The sequence below is a fragment of the Fukomys damarensis genome, unplaced genomic scaffold (genome assembly GCF_012274545.1).
Source record: "Fukomys damarensis isolate Sample0158 unplaced genomic scaffold, DMR_v1.0_HiC HiC_scaffold_37, whole genome shotgun sequence".
In the NCBI taxonomy this organism is placed as follows: domain Eukaryota; kingdom Metazoa; phylum Chordata; class Mammalia; order Rodentia; family Bathyergidae; genus Fukomys; species Fukomys damarensis.
The window spans coordinates 10,926,368-10,946,590 of record NW_022900949.1 but is presented as its reverse complement, the minus strand read 5'-3'; the positions used below and the strand labels follow the sequence as shown (position 1 = coordinate 10,946,590).

The 20,223-nt window shown below is 56.7% G+C and overlaps 2 protein-coding genes and 1 non-coding gene across 4 annotated transcripts in view; 2 read left to right on the top strand and 1 right to left on the bottom strand.

The window, feature by feature from the left end:
• Positions 1 to 809, top strand: part of Cfd (complement factor D) — a 1,342-nt gene extending 533 nt beyond the window's left edge. Inside the window, exons 3-4 of the mRNA XM_033759760.1 lie at positions 1 to 169; positions 600 to 809. The exon at positions 1 to 169 is cut by the window's left edge and continues 98 nt beyond it. Coding sequence (XP_033615651.1) covers positions 1 to 169; positions 600 to 761 — 331 coding nt within the window. The 3' untranslated portion in view covers positions 762 to 809. The remainder of the gene's footprint in view (positions 170 to 599) is intronic.
• On the bottom strand, positions 704 to 18,366 carry Med16 (mediator complex subunit 16). Of its 2 annotated transcripts, none has more exons than XM_010634965.3 (15): positions 18,253 to 18,366; positions 16,988 to 17,153; positions 16,204 to 16,311; positions 15,917 to 16,086; positions 13,769 to 14,200; positions 12,902 to 13,004; positions 10,116 to 10,271; positions 8,942 to 9,153; positions 8,581 to 8,787; positions 7,165 to 7,375; positions 5,254 to 5,387; positions 4,707 to 4,899; positions 4,033 to 4,249; positions 3,197 to 3,280; positions 704 to 3,065 (listed from the first exon to the last, which is right to left on the bottom strand). In XM_010634965.3, the coding sequence occupies exons 1-15, from the start codon at positions 18,328 to 18,330 to the stop codon at positions 2,939 to 2,941; spliced, it is 2,598 nt and encodes an 865-aa protein (XP_010633267.1). In that variant the 5' UTR covers positions 18,331 to 18,366; the 3' UTR covers positions 704 to 2,938. The 2 variants fall into 2 exon arrangements, with proteins under 2 accessions (XP_010633267.1, XP_010633266.2); XM_010634964.3 differs by lacking the exon at positions 18,253 to 18,366 and adding an exon at positions 18,041 to 18,121.
• Positions 18,367 to 18,635: 269 nt separating this feature from the next.
• LOC117284567 lies at positions 18,636 to 18,742 on the top strand. The gene has a single exon (XR_004515657.1). It is a non-coding gene; the product is annotated as a U6 spliceosomal RNA (small nuclear RNA).
• The last annotated feature ends 1,481 nt before the right edge of the window (positions 18,743 to 20,223 follow it).

Below are 20,223 nucleotides of genomic sequence, written 5' to 3'. Positions count from 1 at the left end.
CGTGGCCGGCTGGGGCGTGGTCAACCACGCGGGCCGCCAACCTGATCGCTTGCAGCACGTGCGTCTGAAGGTGGTAGACCGAGCCACCTGCAACCTGCGCTCACACCACGATGGCGCCGTCACCGAGCGCATGATGTGCGCAGAGAGCAAACGGCGGGACAGCTGCAAAGTGAGCGGCAGGGGTGTGGGCCCGGCGCGAGGGCGGGACCGAGAATAGGGCAAGGCTGTGAGTGGGCAGGCTTGCTGAAGGGGCGGGGCCAGGCCTGAAAGGGGTGAGCACGTGGAAAGGATACAGCCGGGGAAAGGGTGAGGCGTGAGAAGGAAGAGCTGGGCGAGGGACGTGGCCCAGAGGGGGTAGGGCCAGGAGGGAGTGATAAGGCGGGAGTCATAAACTTATTGGCTGTGGTGTGTGGAAACCTAGAGATGGGGCGGGGCGTGCGCAGGGTTGAGAGGTGGGGCAGGCCCTGCAAAGGACAGGATGGAGGGTGGGTGGACTTAGGGAGGAGGACGTGTCCTAAACAGGGGCGGGCTAGAGGAGGAGTCGTAAGGAGGAGGGGGGTCGGGCCTGGGCGGCAAGGTTCTGAAGCCCGGCCCCACAGGGCGACTCCGGCGGCCCGCTGGTGTGCGGGGGCGTGATCGAGGGCGTGGTCACTTCTGGATCCCGCGTCTGTGGCAACTTCAAGAAGCCGGGGATCTACACCCGCGTGGCTAGCTACGTAGCTTGGATCGACAGCGTGCTGCGCCAGGGCACAGTGGCCTGAGCGGGGCTGCGGGCGGCGAGCAAGAACCCCACAATAAACGCATTCAGACCTGAGTCCAGCCAGTCTTTGTTGAGCACCTGCTGTCTGCAAGACTGGGAGGGAGGCCGGTCAGCACAAAGCCCGGCGCGGTTCCGGCCTCTGCCACACGGGAGCCCCCTTGCTCTTCCCAGTGGGGCGTGAGGACCCGCTGTGTGCGAGACCTGGAGCTGGCTGGTGCAGAGATCTTCTGACATTGTGCCCTTGAACCCGTGTCCCAGAAGGGGAAACTGGGGCTCAGAGGGGCCTAAAAGTCTCCAGAAAGCTCTTAAGTGCTGCCTTTATCATCACGGCGTGGGGGCTGCTTCTGTGATCCAGGCAAACAAGTGCAGCAACTGGGGCCCTTTGACCAAGGACTCTGCTTCTTGCCCCTTCCCCACAGATACAGGAGCGCTCAGTAGAGAGTAGCCTTGGTCAACACCCTGGAGTCAGGAAAATCAGGTGCCACCTCTCTGTGTCCCTGGGGACAGGGATGACCCTGCTGTGCAGGGGTGCTGGACTGACGTTCCCCTGCATGGACCCGACCCCACTCGCCCACAGGAAGTCAGGGCTAGGGTGGCTGTCCCAAGTTCTGATCCTGACCTCTGTGGGCCAGGGTGGAGAGTGGGATGTGGAGCTTCACACCCACCCAGCTCCAAGATCACCTGGGCACTTTCAGTCCCATGCTGTAGTCAGTGGGAGCCACAGAGGGCTCTGGAGGAGGAGGCTGAAGGGGGCCATCTTGTAAGGCTGACCTCCACGTCCTGCTGTGACACAGGGTCCCTGTCCCAGCTCACAAGGAGGCTCTGAGAATGTGCCTCCTGACCTCGGAAGTGTGGAGAAATAAGGTTATCATGAAGCCTCATGTTGGAGACACGGAACATCCATTTCACTGCGCCCTTTGGCCTATAGAACATTCCAGAAGGCGCCCACAGCGGCCGTCCCCATTGATCTCCCTGACCCCCAGCTGCTAGCTTGTCTGTGACTGGAGGAGTTTCCCGGTCACCCATCCCAGAGCTGGGGCACCAGGCTGAGGTCCAGGGCGTAAGGCTGTTTCCTGTCAGCTTTCATGGGGGCTGACCCGAGGCGAGAGATACAGACACCACTCCTGACAGACAGGCGACCTCGGACCACACAAGAAAGGAAAATCGAGTAAAGCAACAGCATGACATCAAGGGAGATGGGGTGACGGGATCTTGGCAGAAGGCCGACGATAGCTTGCAGGGATTGGAAATCGTGGCCACTGCCCGCCCGCCTGTGTCAACAGGTTCCCCAGCAGGCACCCAGGTGGGAGCAGATGGTCCCGTGCACTTGCTGTCACCCCTCCAGGCTCGGCTGCCTGTGGCTCTGGGGCGGCAGCTCGCCAACCTCACGCTGACTGAAGTTCAGAGGCAGCCTGGCACCCCTGCGGCAGCGAGCATGGTGCCCTGCGGCGGGCTGGCCTGGCCCACACCACAGGACACAGACAGCGACCAATTACTGCGTTCCAGACAGGACGCCTGGAGCAGCCTTTCCGCCTGGAGCCCGCAGGGGACCGCGACATAATCTGTGACAGCGCCTATTGGTAGCATAAAGCTGGACCCCCAGGGAATCAGGCCTGAGCTTCAGAGCGGCAGGCAGCTCGGAGAAAGAGACAGAGGAGGGCACAGATGAAAAGTCCCCTCCTACCCACCCCCCTGCTCCAGCACACACTGGGCACTGCCTAGGGGCTGGCTGACTGCCCCTGACCCAGGACACGAAGGCACAGCCAGCGGTAACCCTGGGGCTGGAGGCACAGTGCGGACTGTGAGCCAGGCCCTTGCAGGCCCAAGAGGGAAACTGAGGCATGTGGCTAAGCGCCAGGCATGTTCTAAAGGGCCACGCAGGGGCCTGACCAGACCCCACGCCTTTTGGAGACAATCTGACTGTGTAATCCATGCTGACTCTGAGCTCACGGCAATCCTGCCTCAGCCTCCTGAGTGCTGGAACTACACTTGCACCTCCCTGCTGGGGTCCGACCAGACTTCCCTCAGAGGTCTCGGATGCCCTAGAGAGGGGTAGGGCCTTGGGGTCCTCAGGCACCTGTCCTGGGTCAGCGGAGAGGAGACCCACGGCCCCAACTACTGCGTCCTATTCTGGGGCCCCATCTGGGTGCGACTGTCCTGCGGTCCAGTGGGGCCCAGTCAGGAGTAGCTGAGGGGCGCTCTCCGCCACAGCCCCCCGCACAGGCAGTTTTTGGTCCAGCGCTGCTCCCACTGCTTCACCTCCGTCGTCTTGTTAGGGGATTTGAGCATGGTGACGCAGCCGCACCTGGGGACAGGGTGGGTAAGTGGGCGGGGCTTCCAACGCCCCACCCGCCCGACTCACGTGACCCAGGGGAGCGCCTCACCCAGGCCCGGCATTGCCTGCGGGACACCCCCTCGGGGCGGGTGCTATCGTACCTGGCACAGGCCTTGCACTCCTCCGTGGGGTAGGCGCCCAGATGCAGCCTCCGAAGGTGGTCGATCTTGGGTTGACCGGGGAGCCTGGGGACAGCAGGGAGGGCATGAGAGGCGGGCATACGGTGCCAGGGCAGAGCCTCTGTCCGACGCTGACAGCGGACGGTGTCCTTCCCGGGCTGCCTTGGGCAGGGCCAGGTGGGCAGGTACCTAAGACCTGCTCCCTAGTGGGCAGCCCAGTGCCTCTGGAATCACCCAAGCCAATCCAGCATGGACTGCTCGGAACACCCTGCATCCAGGAGTGAAAAGAAGTCTGGCATGGTCCTTAGTGCTATAAAAACATGAAATAACCTTTTTTTCAATACTCTGGATTGAACCCAGTAGCAGTGAGCTACATCCCTAGCCCACTTTTAAAAGTTTTGAGAAAGTGTCTAAGCGGCCCATGCTGGATTTGAACTAGAAACCCTTCTGCCTCAGCCTCCCAGAGTGCTGGGATGATGGGCTTGCCACAGTAGGTTGCAACTTTCTTGGGGGCTGCTTCCCCGCTGGTGAGATGGGCTGGCCAAGACCCTACCCTTAGTTCAACCACGCAGCGAAAAGTCCAGCTTGGCAGGCCTGTGGCACCCACCCCTGTGGTGCAGGGAGGGGGAGGCTGTGCAAAAAAAAAGGCCCTGGAACAGCGGGAAGGAAGGAGCCCAAGGCCTGGTGCATGTTAAACAAGTGCTCACCACTGGGCCACAGCCCCAGGCCCAAAGGAAGAAGATTCAAGGGGGAGCAGCCATGCCAGGTCCTGGGGCAGTGTGTAGGAGTGTGGGCACCCCGGGGCGGGGCGGGCGCACCTGGCCAGGCCATCCAACTGTGCGGAGGGGGTACTGCCGGGCAGTGCAGGCGCCTTGCCGAACTGCAGGCGCACAGGCTGCTTGGGCTGCAGGCGGCTGACCAGGCCGTCGCTGATGGGCAGCCAGTCCAGCGTGGGCACCAGCAGCTGGCTGGGCAGCAAGCAGCACTCGTCCACCAGGGCCTCATCTGGCTCACTTGCTGGCCCTTCTTCACGGCCTGCAGGGAGGGGACACTGTCACACGACGGCCGGCCCGAGCCCTCGCCCACCGCCTGCTGGGACACACACGGACCTGTGCAGGGGACTGCAGGGCACCTGGTCCAAACCCACTCTGGCCTGTGAAGTCCCTCCTGGTCTCTGGCCCCAGTGACATCCTTTCTAAAACAGGGACCATTTAGGAACTCTGGGGCAAGTGCTGGATGGCTTGCTCAGGGGTGCAGTAGAAGAGCCTATTTGCCCAGAAATGTACAAGTTGGTGACAGGATAAACACACAGGTGCCTGTAGAAGTTCCCACCCATTGGTCACTCAGCCATGTCTAGACCTGTGCTGAGCTGGGAAAACGGGGGGAAGCCAGGTAGAGCTGTTTCTGCCTGAAATCTTACATTGTGGTAGGGGGACACCATAAGGGCTTGTATTTTGGTAGGGAGATGACAGCAGAAGGCAGGGGGTCTCACAGCATATCCAGAGCTTGGTGAGCAGGCGGAAGAGCAGGGACATGCTGTCCTGGGAGTCTGATGTGGCTGTGTACACAGGCAGGCAGCTGGGCTTCAGCAGACCCCAGATGCGGATGACCACCATCAGCTCTCGCAACATGCCCAGCGAAGTGCCGTCCCTCAGGAAGCTGTGGCCCGGCCGCAGAGGGGCACCCTGCCAGGTGGAGGTCACACTGAGCGTGTAGTCCCAGGGCACACCGGCTACTCCTGGCAAGGGGACATATGGGGGCCAGGAACGCCTCTAGAAAATACCCGGTCAGTGCCCACAGAATGGGCCCCCAGTGAGGCTGACCCCAATGTGCCCAGGAGAGTAGCCCAACTCCCAAACCGGTCCCCATGCCTGAGCTTTCTAAGTCCCCCCACCTTTAGACTTAGGGTTCACAAAGGAAGAGGGAGAGGGGAGCAAGAGGGGAGCACGGGGCGTTGCTGGAGATAGGTGGGGATGGGGCTTCGCGGGGCGGGGTGGAGGTAGGGCGCACCCCCTTTCCCTGTGGCTGTACAGGGGCACCTGGTTGGGCAGGCTGGCCAGCAGGTACAGCACGAAGTCGCCCACCCACTGCAGGAGCTGCTGCAGCGCCTGGAGCGTGTTCATGTCCAGGACAAACTCCTCCGTCTTGAGGTTGATCATGACCTTGTCAATGTCTGCAAGGGGAAGAAGAGGGCGGTGAGGGGCGGAGGGGACCTCACAGAGTATGCAGCCGTGCACACAGGGGCCTCAGTTCTTCAACCTGCACAGACTGAGCGCCCTCCTCCTGGACCGGTGCCCAGGAACTATCGGACAGCCAGGCGATGCGCCCGGTGCAGCTTGGGATGGTGACAGAAACAATCACCAGCACACGTGCGTACTGTGCTGGGGAACTGCTGGGTGAATGTCGGTGCCTGGGTGGTGGGGATAATTAAACGGCCATGAAAGAGGCACCAGGAAAAACAACACTGTGAGAGGGGTCGGGGATTTAGCTCAGTGGTTCTGTCACTCGCCCTGCAAGCCCAAGGACCTGAGTTCATATTCCCCAGTACCAAAAAACCAACGCTCAGCAAGTGCTCTACCCCTAAGCTACATCAGCAGCCCTTTTTGTATCCTTTTTTGTTTTCAGACAGGGTTTCTTGAAGTTGCTCAGGCTGGCCTGAAACTCTTGTTCTTCCTGCCTAAGCCTCCAGTGTAGCCCCGATAACAAGCCAGATGGACTCACTGTTCCTAGATGGAACCTGAACTTTTATGTAAAAAAAAAAAATTTGTTTTGAGACAGTCTGGGTATATAGTCCAGGCTGGCCTTGAACTTACTATGTAGCCCAGGCTGGTCTCTCACAGAGATCTGCCTGCAACATACTCTTAAGTGCTGAGATCACAGGCATGTGCCACCATACCTTAACTTTATGTAGCCCGCCCCCCAGAACTAGGGACTGAATTTAGGACCTCAGCCCTTTTTCATTTTTGACACAGGGTCTCCCTAAGTTTCCCAGGTTGGGCTCTGTTATGGCTGTGTCTAGATGTCCCCCCAAAACCTCATACAGTCATAGGTGGGGCATTTTGGAGGTGCTAGATCTAGAGTGTGTGAGTTTTGGATTAAGAGTATGTGATTACTCAAACTAAAAGTGTAAATAAGATCCCAACTGTATAACTGATAATGTGAAATAGGAAGAAAAGGGCTAAAGGTATAGAGGAAAGGAAATAAGGGAAAAGAAAAAAACCGGGACAAGGAAAAAATGGAAACAGTCTTTGTAAATAGGGGAGGGTGGAGGGGGTGAAGCGAGGGCAGGGGTATGGGGAAAAAATGAGAACCAAGATCTGTCATGTAAGGGTACAAGATCCCAATGATGAATGCAACTGTACTGTATACTTAAAAAGTACCAATGAACTCAATGGAAAAAAAGGCTCTGTGATCACTACATCAGTCAACTGGTTGGTTTGGTAGCCGCCCGAAAGCCAGTAGCTGAGATAAAATATAAAAGGTTCACTACTTTGCTGCAGTGCTACCTTCTGCCCACCATGAACTATTTATCCTCTGTGACGCCCCTCTGCCACGCTAGCCTGCCTTGAAGCCAGCCAATAATGGACTGAAACCTCTGCAAACTGTGTCAAATAAACCTTTCCTCCTTTAACTTTGGTTGTCTGAAATTTTGGCTCAACATCAAGAAAAGCAACTAAGGCTCAAACTTGGGCCCCTCCTGCCCCAGCCTCCCAGGGTACTGGGATGACAGGCCTGCCTCACACACCCATGGAACCTGAACTTTTACAGGAAAAGTGAAGAGTGGCCCTAGGAGGCTCGAGGCTCTGCGTGGCCATTTGTCTTGATGGAGCGTCCCAAGAGCTCATCCTGGGGTTTGGGCCAGACACCCCTCGATAAACTCGGACAACCTCAAGCCAGGAACCAGGAGCCACCACAGAGCCGGCCCTGGGGCGGCCACAGCTTCCACCCACCCACGTCGGTGATCTTGGCACAGATCTCGGCCAGCCGGTCACCGGGGCTCTTGTCAGGCGTGTTGAGGAAGTGGGGGCGCAGCAGGGACTTGAGGGTGGAGCTGATGGCCACAAGGAAGAGCTTGGTGTGGTAGTCGCACACGCGTGTCACGGTGCAGGGTGACAGCCTGCACAGGGAGGCCTTCATCGCGAGGATCCGGGTGGAGAGGACCTGCGGAGAGGGCAGGAAGCAGGACACCGGTGGATCAGGGCCTGCGCCTGGCCAGGTCACTGGAGCACGGGCTGTCTGGGGTAGTGATGGGCCTCACTGGCCTTAGGGCTGAATGCACAGCAAGACCTGCAGCCTTCCTGCCTCTGCCCGTGCAGCTGCGATGACAGGGCATGTGCTGCCACACCTGGCTTGAAAGGCTGAGTGTAAAGCACAGATGTGCCGGCGACTGCTGGGGCCAGTAGGTGTTATCAGCTGTGAACTCCGACTGGGCACCGGGCTGAGTCCCTAGCACCCTCACAACAACCTCACGTCTCTCCTGCGAGGTGTGCAGGGCGTGGGACCCGCGCCTGCGCTGCACCTTCTCTCTGCCTAGAGCTGATCTGGGCGGAGTCTAGATGCCGGCCGCTACAGTTTCCATGCACACTGTCAGGGACAGTTTCTCTCCCCTTCTGCTCTCAACCTCACATTTCCCTCCTGTCACCCTGGCCGGGGCCACGATACACAGCTGTGACCTTAAACACAGTGCTTTCTGGAAAGCGGTGCGGAAAGAATCCCGGACTGGGATCTGAGCCGGAGGTCCAGGTGCACTTGACTTTCACCAGCAAGCTTTAAATCAAGAACAAACTGGTCAGGGACTTAGCTCAGTGGTCCCGCTGCCTGCCTCCCACGCGCGAGGTCCCGAGTTCAATCCCCAGTACCCCCGGCAAAAAGGAACAAATGAAAGACTAAGGGTGTTGCTCAATGATGAGCCCTTGCCTAGTGTGCATGAGGCCAGCACCACAAAAAATATATATATATATTTTTTGAGACAGGATCTCAGCTATGTAGTTCAGGCAGTGATCCTCCTGCCTCAGCCTCTCTAGTGCTAAGGTTACAGGTATGTTCCACCACACCCAGCAAAATTAATGTTTTGAGACAGGGTCTTGCTAAGTCACTAAATTATCTAGGATGGAGTCCAACTCAAGATTCTGTTGCCTGTCTCCCAGAGGGCTGGGCTAACAGGTGTGCACCACTATAGGTGCCTAGAAATAAAACTTTGAAAACGTCAGCAGCAGGTTGGAGTCTCCACACCTCACACAACCTCACCTGTCCTCAACTGAAGACCCCACCTCACCCGCTCTCCCGGTGTCCCTCAGGCCGGCCTGGGCCCCCACGACCTCCCCTGCCCTGCTGACCCCCTCAGCCCTGACCCTGGCCGCCCGCACCTGCTGCAGCGCCGCCTTCTGGCGCGTGTACTCCTCATGCAGCCGCTCCACCAGGCTCTGCACCATGCCGGGCTGCACGTGCAGCAGGATGTCCCACCAGTCGTAGCCCGTCACCATGCAGTACTCCAGCAGGAAGAGCAGGTGGCGCAGTGCCAGGCCCACCTCCAGCGCGTGGCCCATGGAGGGCGAGATGCGCAGCATGCTGAGCTGGGGGCGAGATGCGTGCACGGACTCAACGGGAGAGGGCGCGGGGCAGGGCCAGAAACCCCACAGCTGCGGAAGGACCCTGCCCCAGGGGAGGGCAAGGCGCCAGGGTCCCCGAAACCATCCCGCCAGTCCCAGCCACAGGGGCAACTCGCACCTTCCCGTGGTTGTCAATGCCCACGAGGGCCAGGGAGGTCCAGGACAGCTGCATGGCCTTGAAGTGCACGGCGGGGCCGGTGGCCCGGGAGCGCTTGATGGCCGGCTCGTCCACGGAGCGCGCCGAGGCCGAGCTGTAGAAGACGGCCATGGTCTGCAGCGACAGGCGGTGCACGATGTGGACACTGCCATCGTGGAAGGCCAGGGCCAGCCCTGCGGAGATGTGGGGTCAGGGCCTCGGCTCTGGACCCCAGGGTGGAGGAGCTGCTCTCCCCATGTCCTTTACTTTTAGATCCCCAAAGTGAGGTGACTTCAGGCCCCAGCCCCAGCCGCAGGTGGATTCTGGACTGATGCGGGACTGGGGTGGGGGACGTGCTCCTGATGGGGACGCAGGAGGCCCTCAATACAGAGGAACCAGGCGAGCGCCCTGTGGTAGGGTCAGGGGTCAGCAAGCTGAAGGGGCGGAGCAGCCCTCTGGTGACTGACAAGGCCACCTGCACTTCCAGCGATCTTGAGAAAACCCTGTGATTTACCAACAGCCAGACTCGGCTCTGGTTCTCAGGGAAGGCAGAGGGTCCCAGCCCAAGGCCCAGCACAGAACAGAGGACCACCTCGGCTCAGAGGTGGGGAGAGGGCTGGAACACGAAGACTATGCAAATGGCTTCCAAGCCAAAGACTGAGCCTCTGTGCACCTCTCTCTGCAGGGTCCCTATAAAAGCCCTGAGTCAGCTGGGCATGGGGGTGCACACCCGTCACCCAAGCATACGGGCAGGCTGAGGCAGGAGGATCGCAAGTCAGAGTCCAGCCTGGGCAGCTCAAAAGACTTGGTGAAACTCTGTCTCAAAATTAAAAATGAAAAGGGTCCAGGTGACGTAGCTCAGTGTGAGGGTTCTCTATTTGATCCGCAGTATTACACACACACACACACAAAATGGCCCTGAGCCTAGTCAGAGTTGCACAGCTGTTCCTTCCAATGAATGGGGGAGCAGCCTGAGGTGCAGACAAGCCCCAGCCCCTTACAGCTGGGCAAACTGACTGAGGACCAGCACTGGGCTGCTAAGTACCACTCTGCATTTGAAGGAGCACAACTCCGCTGCCCAGCCCTCCAAGTTCCAAAAGCCCCCCAGGGAGGTGTGCCCCCATGAGAGCTGTAGCAGGTCCTGAGCGCCACATACCAAGGCCTGGGTAGAACTGGGTGTCGCTGGCCACCTTGAGGTCAGTGTTGGTGAGTGAGATGGGCAGCTTGGGCAGTGCCACGGCTGATACGCGGTCCAGGTCGTTGGTGGCTGAGAGGATCCGCCATTTGAGGATCATGGGCTGTTTGTCACCAACTGGAACATTGCGGGGCAGGAAAAGTGGTGGGGGAATGGAAAGAGGGGAGGGAGGCTCACAAGGCTGTCACAGTACCCTGCGGGGCACGAGCTGCCCCAAAGCCAGATGTGCTGGCATACACTTGTAATCCTAGCACTTAGGAGGCTGAGGCGGGAGGAATGCTGTGAGTTCAAGGCCAGCCTGAACCAAACAGTGAGACCCTGTCTCAAAACAAACTTATCCATCCTTGTTCTGCAAAGAGAAGGACCCAGACTGGGCCAATCAGTGTACACCAAGTACTACCAGCCAATTGGCTCATGGATGGTCACATGACCCAAGGCTGGCCAATGTGACTCAGCCCTGGGACTTGGTTCTTTCTGTACTCCATACAGAACCCAGGCACACTCTTATCATTAAGCCACATGCCAGGCCTTTCTTATTTTTTATTTTGAGACAATATCTTGTTAAGTTGCACAGGCTCGGCTTGAATTTGCAATCCTCCTGCCTCAAATTCCTGAGTGGCTCGGGTTCCAGGCACATGCCATGGCACCTGGCCAGCCCTGGGATCAGTTTTACACAACCCAGAGGGTGTGAGCTGGAGGTGGGGAGGCCTTCCTGTCCCCTGCTGGAGCCAACTCTGCAGCAGCGCCACATCACCCCAGACCCAGTATTCCCTCTAGGACCCGCCAGCTCGGGATGAGATCTCTGCTCCTCACCACCTGCATGTGAGTCCCCCTGAGAAGGCTGTGCGGGACTGACGTGGCTACAACCCCACACCCTCAGGTGAGAAAGCAGCAGCTTCCACAAATCACCTTTGGTTTTCCATCATCTGGGCTTGGCCAGTGGGGCCAGATGTCCCAAAAGTGACGGCACTAACAGGCCGGGGGAAGAGAGGGAGTCTGGGGACGGCTGGCAGCTGGTTACTGCACGGAAAAGGAACAGCAGAGGCCACCCGGCCCCCACCCAGCCTCGTGGTTCCATGACAGAAAGTGACACCCACTGTCCCGTCACCCCCAGCCCTGATCTCCTTCACACCTGCTCCTAGCCCCACAGAGAATCCCAGCCAGCATCTTCCTCCAGGGGAAACTGAGGTCCAGAGTGGCTGAGGGCACCTGCCCTGTAGCACTTAGTGGCTCTCCGGGAGGACAGAGGACAGTCAGCGTGGTAAGTGGTGCAGTGACATCACCAGGGTCAGGAACTTGACCCACACCCTGCTTCACCCCAGCACCAGTCCCTAAGTCACAGGTCAGCTGGGAGAGGGAGGAGGGCAGCCGGCAGGGGACCAGGAAGGCATGGGGGTGGTCAGGGCAAGCTAGGCAGAGGCTGCACCCCAGTCCTGTGAGGTCTGTTGGGGGTGATGAGGCCTCCTGCATGCGTGAGACGTGGTTTCAGTTGCGACAGGTTTCCAGGACCATGTGTGGGGGCAGCTGGAGGAGCCGGGACCACATGAGCCTGCATTCGGGGGACACTGCCACTCCTGACCAGTGGCAGGGCTGTGGCTGTGCCCCAGTGAGGCCCAGGGCAGGAAACGGCCAGGGGCCACCTGAGCCCCACAGAGGCCCCAACCTGTATGGAGGCCCTGACTGCCATTTGGGCGAGGTCTGGTGACTCAGAGCGATGCGGGCAGGCCGGGAAATGGCTCAGCTCCTTCACTTTAATTGCTCCCAGCCACAACAGGCAGTTCATGCAACCTCCTCCGCAAGTTGGACCCGAGGGGCCTCTTGACCCAGCTTCATTAGCGGCTTCCGATTAGCGCCCCCTGAATGCCCAGCCACTCCAGGGCCCATTAGCACTAATGGTCAGCGGGCTTTTCATCAGCAGGGATGATTCCGGAGGGGGCAGGGGCGCACAGCCTCAGCCAGGCTGAGATCCAGAGGCTTCTCAGGGGGTTCTGGGTGCTGTAAATCAAGTGGGTCTTAAGAATGAAGTGGCTTTAGAGCCAGACATGAGGGCACAGCTGTAATCCCAGCACTGAGGAGGCTGAGGCAGGAGGATCACTTCAAGTCTGAGGCCAGCCTGGGCTACATAGTGAGCTCAAGGTTAGCCTAAACTACAGAGTGAAACTGTCTCAACAAAATAAAACAAATAAGAAAAATCATTGAGTGCCTCTAAGGGTAGAGTGGGGGGGGCAATCGCTCCTGCAAGGGCTGAGGAAGCAAATACTGCAAAAGACATGAGCCAGGGGTGCACATCTTTACAAACCCAGTCAGTGCCTCCTGCCCCCAGCTTCCTTGTGCAAGGGTTTCTGGGAGATTTCACCACTCTTGGGATCTCATCAGCCTGTGGTCCAGGAGCCCTGCTGTGAATTTACCCTTTCTCAGCCTCTTCTGCTCACGACCTCACCCCAGGACCTTGGCACAAGCTGCTCCGTGGACTGGACACCTGCTGCCTGTGGGGAGCAGAGGGCTGTCCACTTGCTGGGTGACTGGGCCAAGCAACTCCCTCTCTGAGTTTCTGTTTCCCCTCCCTCCTCAGCTCCCTTGGAGTCGGAGGGAGATGGAGTGGAACAGATGAAAATGCACAAGTTAAAAACCGAGTGGCTATGGTTGTGTATTGGAGGCAGAGAGCATGCTCGGCCGCACGAGGCCCTGCGTTCCATCCCCAGCGTCCGGCATCCCCCAAAACCCCAGGAGGGCTGGCGGGGACTCACCAGGCGCGATCTGCTGGAAGATATTGTTCACCGGCAGACCCTCCTTTCGCAGGGACCAGCACTCCACCAGGCTACTCGTCTGGCTGGATGCGCAGAGCAGCACCTGCGGGTGGGAAGGTGGTCGGCTCGTGGGACAAGGACCTGGCCACCCCTGTGTCCCCTCCCCGACCTGCCTAAGCTGTGGGACCCCAGCGAGAAGCTTCACCTCCAGGGCAGCACCAGCCCGCTGTGTCCTCTCTAGAGTGGAGCCATACAGGATGGCAGATGTCACAATGGGCCCTTCCCATGAGGAAGCCGGGGGACAAAGGAAAACGTATCACGGACACATGAGACACTTGGAGCCTTAAAGATTCTCGGATGCACAGGGGACTCGGTGTGATGGGCTGAGTAAGAGCCTCAGAGATACAATGTCCTACTGGGTGTGGTGGTGTGTGGCTGCCACCCCAGCACTTGGGAAACTGAGGCAGGAGGAGCGCCGTGAGTTCAAGGCCAGCCTGAACTGTACAGCAAGAGCCTGCCTCAAAAAGAAACAAAACAAGGGCCGGGGATTTAGCTCAGAGGTTCTGCCACCCTCCTCACAAGCTCAAGGACCCGAGTTTGATCCCCGGTACCAAACAAAACAACAAAACAAAGCCAAGATAAAAGAGACACATGTGTCCTAATCCCAGGACGGGAAGACACGTCACCTCCCACAGCAGAAAGAATGCTGCCGCCGGGCTAAGTGAAGGACCCTTGGGGGACCATCCCGACCACCGGGACCCAGTGTTCTTCAGGGTCCTCCCAACAGGACGCGAGGAGCCAGGTCAGGGACCTGTCACCCCGGGGCTCAGACCCCAGGTCCTGGGTCCTGGGCGGGGAGGCACCCACCTGCTCAGACATGTCTCGGGCCAGGAACTTGAGGTGGGTGATGGCGGGAAAGCGGTCCTTGCGGTGGGGGTCGGTGGTACAGCGCATGAAGAGGGAGGGCAGGATCTCGGTGTCGATGCGGCACTTCTCGCTGACCACGCTCACGCACACCTTGTAGAACTGCACGGGCAGCGCGCTGCTGCCGTCCGCCGTGGCCACCACGATGTTGCCGCCGCCCGTGAAGGCAATGTCGGCCAGTGCCACTCGGCCACGCAGCCGGCAAAGGCTCTCGGTGGACGTGAGCACCTGCCCGCTGGGCTTCAGCAGGGACACGGTGACCAGCCCGCTGACCGTCACCGCGATCCAGCCCTCCATGGGCTTGCCGCCGAAGAGCGTGAGCGACGGCGAGAACTTCACCCGCGAGAACTTCTCACTGAAGCTGGAGGCACCGGACTGTGGGAAAGGAAGGCTCATCTGGGGGGGTCCGACACCCCCTCAACAAGCAGTACCCCAGCTCCTTTCATGTTTATCGTGAGATGGTCTTGCTAAGGCCCAAAGTTGCCCCGGCTGGGCTTGAACTTGGGATTCTCCTACGTCAGCCTCCCTCAGTGCAGGGAGGATAAGGGTGGGCCACGGTACCGCAAAGAAAGATGTTTCCATGTTGGAGAATCATGGTAAGGGTGAGGGGCCTGAACAGATGTACAGAGCAGTCACGACATCTTTCTGAAAAGGGCCACAAGCCAGCATTTTCAGTCCTGGGGCCAAGCGGTCCCTGTCATGGCCACCTGGCTTTGTGACGGCAGACAGCAGGGAATGCAGGCCGCACAGCTGTGGGCCGGGAACGCTGCTTTACACGGATGGGTGGAGGCTGTGTTCAGTCTGTGGGCTGTGCTGGGAAGAGCCCCAAGGGAACCCATAAGCACCAGTCATGGTGGCCAATTATGTTTATTAACGTGTGATTTATACGCAAAATTCACTTTTTTTTTTTTGCAGTACAGGGCACTAAATCCAGGGTCTTTCGCATGTTGGCCCTTGAGGACCCTGTGCTCAGTGAGAGATGCCAGACACAGGACACACAGCACAGGCTCCACGGACAGGAAACATCCAGGACAGGCGACTCCAGAGACAGGAAGTAGCCTCGTGGGTGCTGGGGCTGAAGAGGGGATGGGTGACTACTGAGGGGACAGGTGTGGCATCCTCCAGGGGCAATGGGATGCTCTGGATTTAGTGGTAGGGAGGGGTGGCACAGCTCTGAGAAGATACGAAAAGCCAGTGATGTTTGCCCTCTATCTCCACTGTTTTTAGCCAGCTGTGGTGGTATATGCCTATAATCCCAGGCAGGAGGAGTCCGAGTCAGAGCCCAGACTGGATAACTTAGCAAGATGCTATCTAAAAGTAAAACATAAAAAATGGCCTGGGGAAGAAGCTCAGTGCAAAAGCTCTGGGTTCCACCCCCAGTATTACACACACACACACACACACACACACACACACACACAAGGTATTAAATTAAATAAAAAAACAGACACAAGAAGACTATGGGGAGGGCCGGGGATTTAGCTCAGTGGTGCCACCTCCTGCTCACAAGTGCAAGGTCCGAGTTCAATGCCTGGTACCAAAAAAAGACTATGGGACTATGGAGGACATCCGTGGAAGGCTCCACTGTGGCCTGAAGAGGACAGAGGCCAGGACACGAGGAGAGCAAAGATGCTCTACTGCTACCCTGACTCACACCCACCAAGGCAGCTATGCCCTGAGGATCACTGGCAGTGACGGTGCCCACCCCTGACCTCATCCCCTCACCAGATCCCCACCATGACCCTGCCCTCTGGGGGAAGGTGCTTGAGGTTGAACTTGGGTAACCCTTAGCTCCAGGAGTCCCCACCCCTAACTATGGCTGAACCATAGGAAGTTACTGTACTAAAGTTCCATAATGGCTGGGTTACAGGGACAGCAGCCATCAATTAAATGTGGTTCATCAGGGACAGCAGACACCAGTTAACTGGTGGCCCAAGAAAGCACAAGTGTGAACGTGGAGCTTGATTCTAGGTGTGAACCATGCTCAAGGCTCACAAAAGAACCAAGGATGCTCAGGCTGGGAGAAGAGACAAGCTGGTGGGTGGGCACGCAGGGCACACACATCACCGTCTTGCTGAGGTGGGCACCTACCTTCTCCACGTGCAGTGCCAGCTTCACGCCGTTGTGCAGCCAAGACAGTGCCACAATAGGGTCTCCTTCCACCAGGCTGCCCACACGGCTCTCCCAGCTGTTGGCCAGATGGTCCACCATGCTCCAGCACTTGATCTGCCCATCTGCATCAGCTGAGAGCAGCCGGGAGCCTGCAGGGCAGAGCGGTGTCACAGCCTAACTGGATACAGCAGAGCATCCAGGGGTCCCAGAGGACTGACCAGGAAAGGCAGGACCTGCTGCTCAGGGACTCAGGATCCTAGCCTCACCTGACTGGTCCCACTCCAGGCAGGTGATGGCCTCGCTGTGGCCCGAGTTGATTGAGTGCACGTCCCAGGGGTGCTCGGTGTCCAGGATGTGGATCATGCGGGTCAGGTCTGCAGGGGATGGGGTCTGGTCAGCCCTGCCCACATGGGGACTCTGACGATGCCATGGCTACCGGGAAGGTCACAGAGCTGTCACTGACTATGCTGAAGGTCACAGACAAAATGTAAGAAGCTGGCTACCTCTGTGGCTGCAAACATGGTTTTAAAAGGGACCCAGAAGCCACATGTGGCGGGAGACTGAGACAGAAGGTTGAAAATTGGATCCCAGCCTAAACAATTTAGTAAGATCCTATCTCAAAATGAAAATAAAAATGGAGGCATTGCACCTCACAAGTGTGAGGTCCTGGGTTCAATCCCTCCTACCACAAATAATAAATAAGACACAGAAAAATGGTACTGGAGGAAAATGACACCAAAAGCTCAGAGTAGGCGTCTCTCCACACAAAACACCAGGTGGCATCTCTCATTATCCTGAGCCTCTGCGCTCTCTGATCCTCTCAAACAGCATGTATTTTCAGAACAATGGAGAGGCAGGCGGATCTGCAGGGGTGAGAGTCACCGAGTCACTGTGCTCCAGCCCTGTGGTCCCACGGGCGACCCCAGGTACCAGGCACAGAAGGGCTGTGACCCTCTGCTTCCTGGAGATGGGGAGGCCAAACACCCCAAGTACAGAGGGCGGGAACTTGAGACTCTGACTGCCCATCTCCGAGGGAGCAGGAAATAGTACCCTGGTCATCATTCCGCAGATCCGTGGTGAAGGCGATGAGATTGCGGCAGGACCAAGCGCAGGCAAGGGGCACTGAGGGGCAGTGGGTGCTCTTGGGCCATCTCTCCCACTCACAGACATAGGCCAGGTCCATGGTGCCCACTGCACCCAGGGCAGTCGCTGGCTCCTGCAGGAGGATGCGGAAATGAGCACCATGCTGGATGCCCAGATGGAGAAGGCCGGCTGACTGTTGCCATTTGGCACCATTATGCAGGATGCGGATGTGGACTGTACTTTGGGTCGGTTTTTGTTTTTTTTTTGAGGCAGGGGGCTGCAGCTTTAGTGCAGTATGTCTACCAGGCCTCATGGGGAGGCGGCACCCAAGTGTGGCCTGCAGACACCTGCAGAAAGGATGCTGAGGTGAGGGCTATACTTAGCCTAGGCTGTGGCCAGATCTGGAATGTGGGGAGGTGAGGGCAGGAAAGCAAGAGGCCATTCCTAGGCCTATAAGTGTCCACCCTCAGCCAGGTGGGAGCCAGCTTAGGGATCAACTTAGGTTTCATTCAGCAGGCCTCTCTGGCTGGGCTGTCTAGCAGCCAATCACAGAGGCCATGGTTACAGCCTGGCACAGCAAGAAGTCATTGCCCAGGTGCAGGTGATGGGCAAGGACAGAGGGGGTGTCAGGGGAGAATGAAAAGCAATGGACCCTGGGTCTATTCTGAGGGAAAACTGGGGGTACATGAGCGGAGGATGCTCCTGGTAGGGGCAAGGAGCAGTGCGGGAGGGACAATGGCTTTCTAAGAACCTGGCACTGATGAGAAACTGTTTCTCTTCACCCGTGCAGCGTCCATTTCACCCAATGCCCACCTTTGCTTCCCATCCTTCAAGTCTCACTGTGGACCTCCCCAAGTCGCCCCTTCAGTTCCCTGGTCCACCATAAATTCCCAGGCAGCACCCAGGGACCCCACAAGACCAGCAGACCCTGCCCCACGCTCTGCAACTGTCCCAAACACCCTCAGCTCTCTTGGCCCTGATCCCAGAACCCCAAGATCCTTAGGCCCCGCCCCCGCTCACCGATCGCCGTGGGCACCAGGTCTCAACCCCAAGTTCCCGCCCCAGGCTCCGCCCCGCGCTTCGGACTGCGTACCCAGGATCCTCTACGGCCACCTTCGCACCCCGAATCATAGGCCCCGCCCTTATGGCCGGCGCGTCCTGGGCCGCTTTCAGCGGCCGCAGTTGTCCTGAAGCCAGCAGAGCCCCCCGAATTCCCACAGCTATGTGCTCACCTGGCCGGCACGTGCGCCCAGCCGAGCGGGCAGCCGCGGCCCGTACTCGCCCCAGCGGCCGAGCTCCGGCGCCGCCATCTTTTCCGGGCCAACGAGTCGCTGGAGCTACACCGGGGCTTCGCAAAGACCTATGGGACAGAGACGGCTATGGCCCAGTTTGACTTCCGGGCTTATTTGCATATAGAAATTCTTAGCAGCCACTCTTTTTTCTATATAGTAGAAAAAAAGTTTTTGTAAACTCTGATTAATAAATATATTTAGTTCTATGTTTGGCACTAATAATATGGAAAGAGAAAGATTACTGTTTTGGAAAAGTGTTCACCCTTAGTGTAAAGAAATTTATTTTAGGTACTATAAATAGCAGGGGAGGAAGTGAGTAGTTTGTGCTCGCTTCGGCAGCACATATACTAAAATTGGAACGATACAGAGAAGATTAGCATGGCCCCTGCGCAAGGATGACACGCAAATTCGTGAAGCGTTCCATATTTTTAACCTTTTCCTAACTTTCACTGGCAGGAAACCTGAGGCTCTGATAAAATACTAATAAAACTATTGAGGAACGTTTTGCCCTTAAATTCCTTCCCCAACTTGAGTGTTTCTATTCGCTCCATATGTTGCTTTTCTCAAGTTCACAATAGGAAAACTGAGGCCCTGGTACGTGAGATACCTTATCTTGTTATTATTGGTGTGTATTAATTGTACAAATGAATGGGTTTCACTGTGACATTTTCATACTTGCATAAATCGTTTAGGTCCCGTCCCTTCTATCCCTCGTTTGCTTTTGTTTTTTTAAAAAAATTTTAGTTCCCACATAGAAGAGAACATCCTTGTCTATTTTTCTTCACATGATGTCTTGTCCCATCTATTTGCCCACAAAAGATGTCTCGGTTTTTTTTTACTCCATTCTGCATACACATACATTTTCTTGATCCACTCATCTGTTGAGCTTTAGGTCCTCCTCCAATGCCTTGGCCATTGTGAATGGTGGTAATTTGAGTATTCAGGTGACTCTACAGAGTACTGAGGTAGCTTCCTTCTGTCTACACCCAAGGAGTGGAGTTGAGCCAGATCACATGATTTTTTTTTTGTTTTTTTTTTTTTTGTACTAGGGACTGAATTTGAGACACGTGCGATGAGCGTGCAATGACTTTTTTTTAAAAAAAATCGGTGCTGGGGATGGAACACAGAACTTCATGCTTATGAGACAAGCACTAACCACTGAGCTGAATTTCCAGCCTTTTTATTGTGAGACGGTCTCAAACCGCAAGCCCATACGGTGGCTTTTTACACTGCAGGTCTTTCCGGTTTTAAGTACCATTCGTAATTCTTTTTCCAAAACTGCATTCTAGGCTGGGCACGTGCCTATAATCTCAGCATTTGGGAGGCTGAGGCAGGAGGATTGCTGAGAGTTCGAGGCCAGCCTGAACTACAGAGTAAGACTGTGTCTTCAAAAAAACAAAATAAAACAAGGGGCCTGGCATTTAGCTCAGTAGTTCCACCGCCTGCCTTGCAAGCACAAGGTCCTGAGTTCAATGTGCAGTACCAAAAAAAAAAAACAAAAAAAAAAACCCAAACCAAAAAAAAAAAAAAAAAAAAAAAAAAAAAAAAACCCAAACCAAAACAAACAAAAAAAAAAGTTCTAGGACCAGGTGTGATGTCACACTTGTCATCCCAGCACTCTGGGAAGCTTGACAGGAGGAATGAATTTTGTAGACCAGCCTAGGTAATTTAAGGAGACACTGTCTCAAAATAAAATGGGGGGCTGGTGGCATCATGGTTTTCCTCCTGAGAACCTACCCTGCTTCCTTTAGGGTGTACTTTTATCTTGCTTCTTCCTCTTTTACTCCCAAGTTTGAGCTACAGATTCTCCCTCATTCTTCACTTTTACTTATTCAAACAAAATTTGCCACCAAAAAAAAAAAAAAAAAAAAAAAAAAAAAAAAAACAAAAGGGCTGGGTGTAGAGCCACAG

Excerpts from the sequence above, each read along its gene's own strand:
- Med16 (XM_010634965.3), bottom strand. The coding sequence starts at position 18,330 with ATGGCGGCGCCGGAGCTCGGCCGCTGGGGCGAGTACGGGCCGCGGCTG. Across the intron at positions 16,312-16,987 it reads TCTGCGGAATGATGACCAGG|ACCTGACCCGCATGATCCAC; the intron begins GTACTATTTCCT and ends CATCCCCTGCAG. Across the intron at positions 14,201-15,916 it reads TGGCACTGCACGTGGAGAAG|TCCGGTGCCTCCAGCTTCAG; the intron begins GTAGGTGCCCAC and ends CCTTTCCCACAG.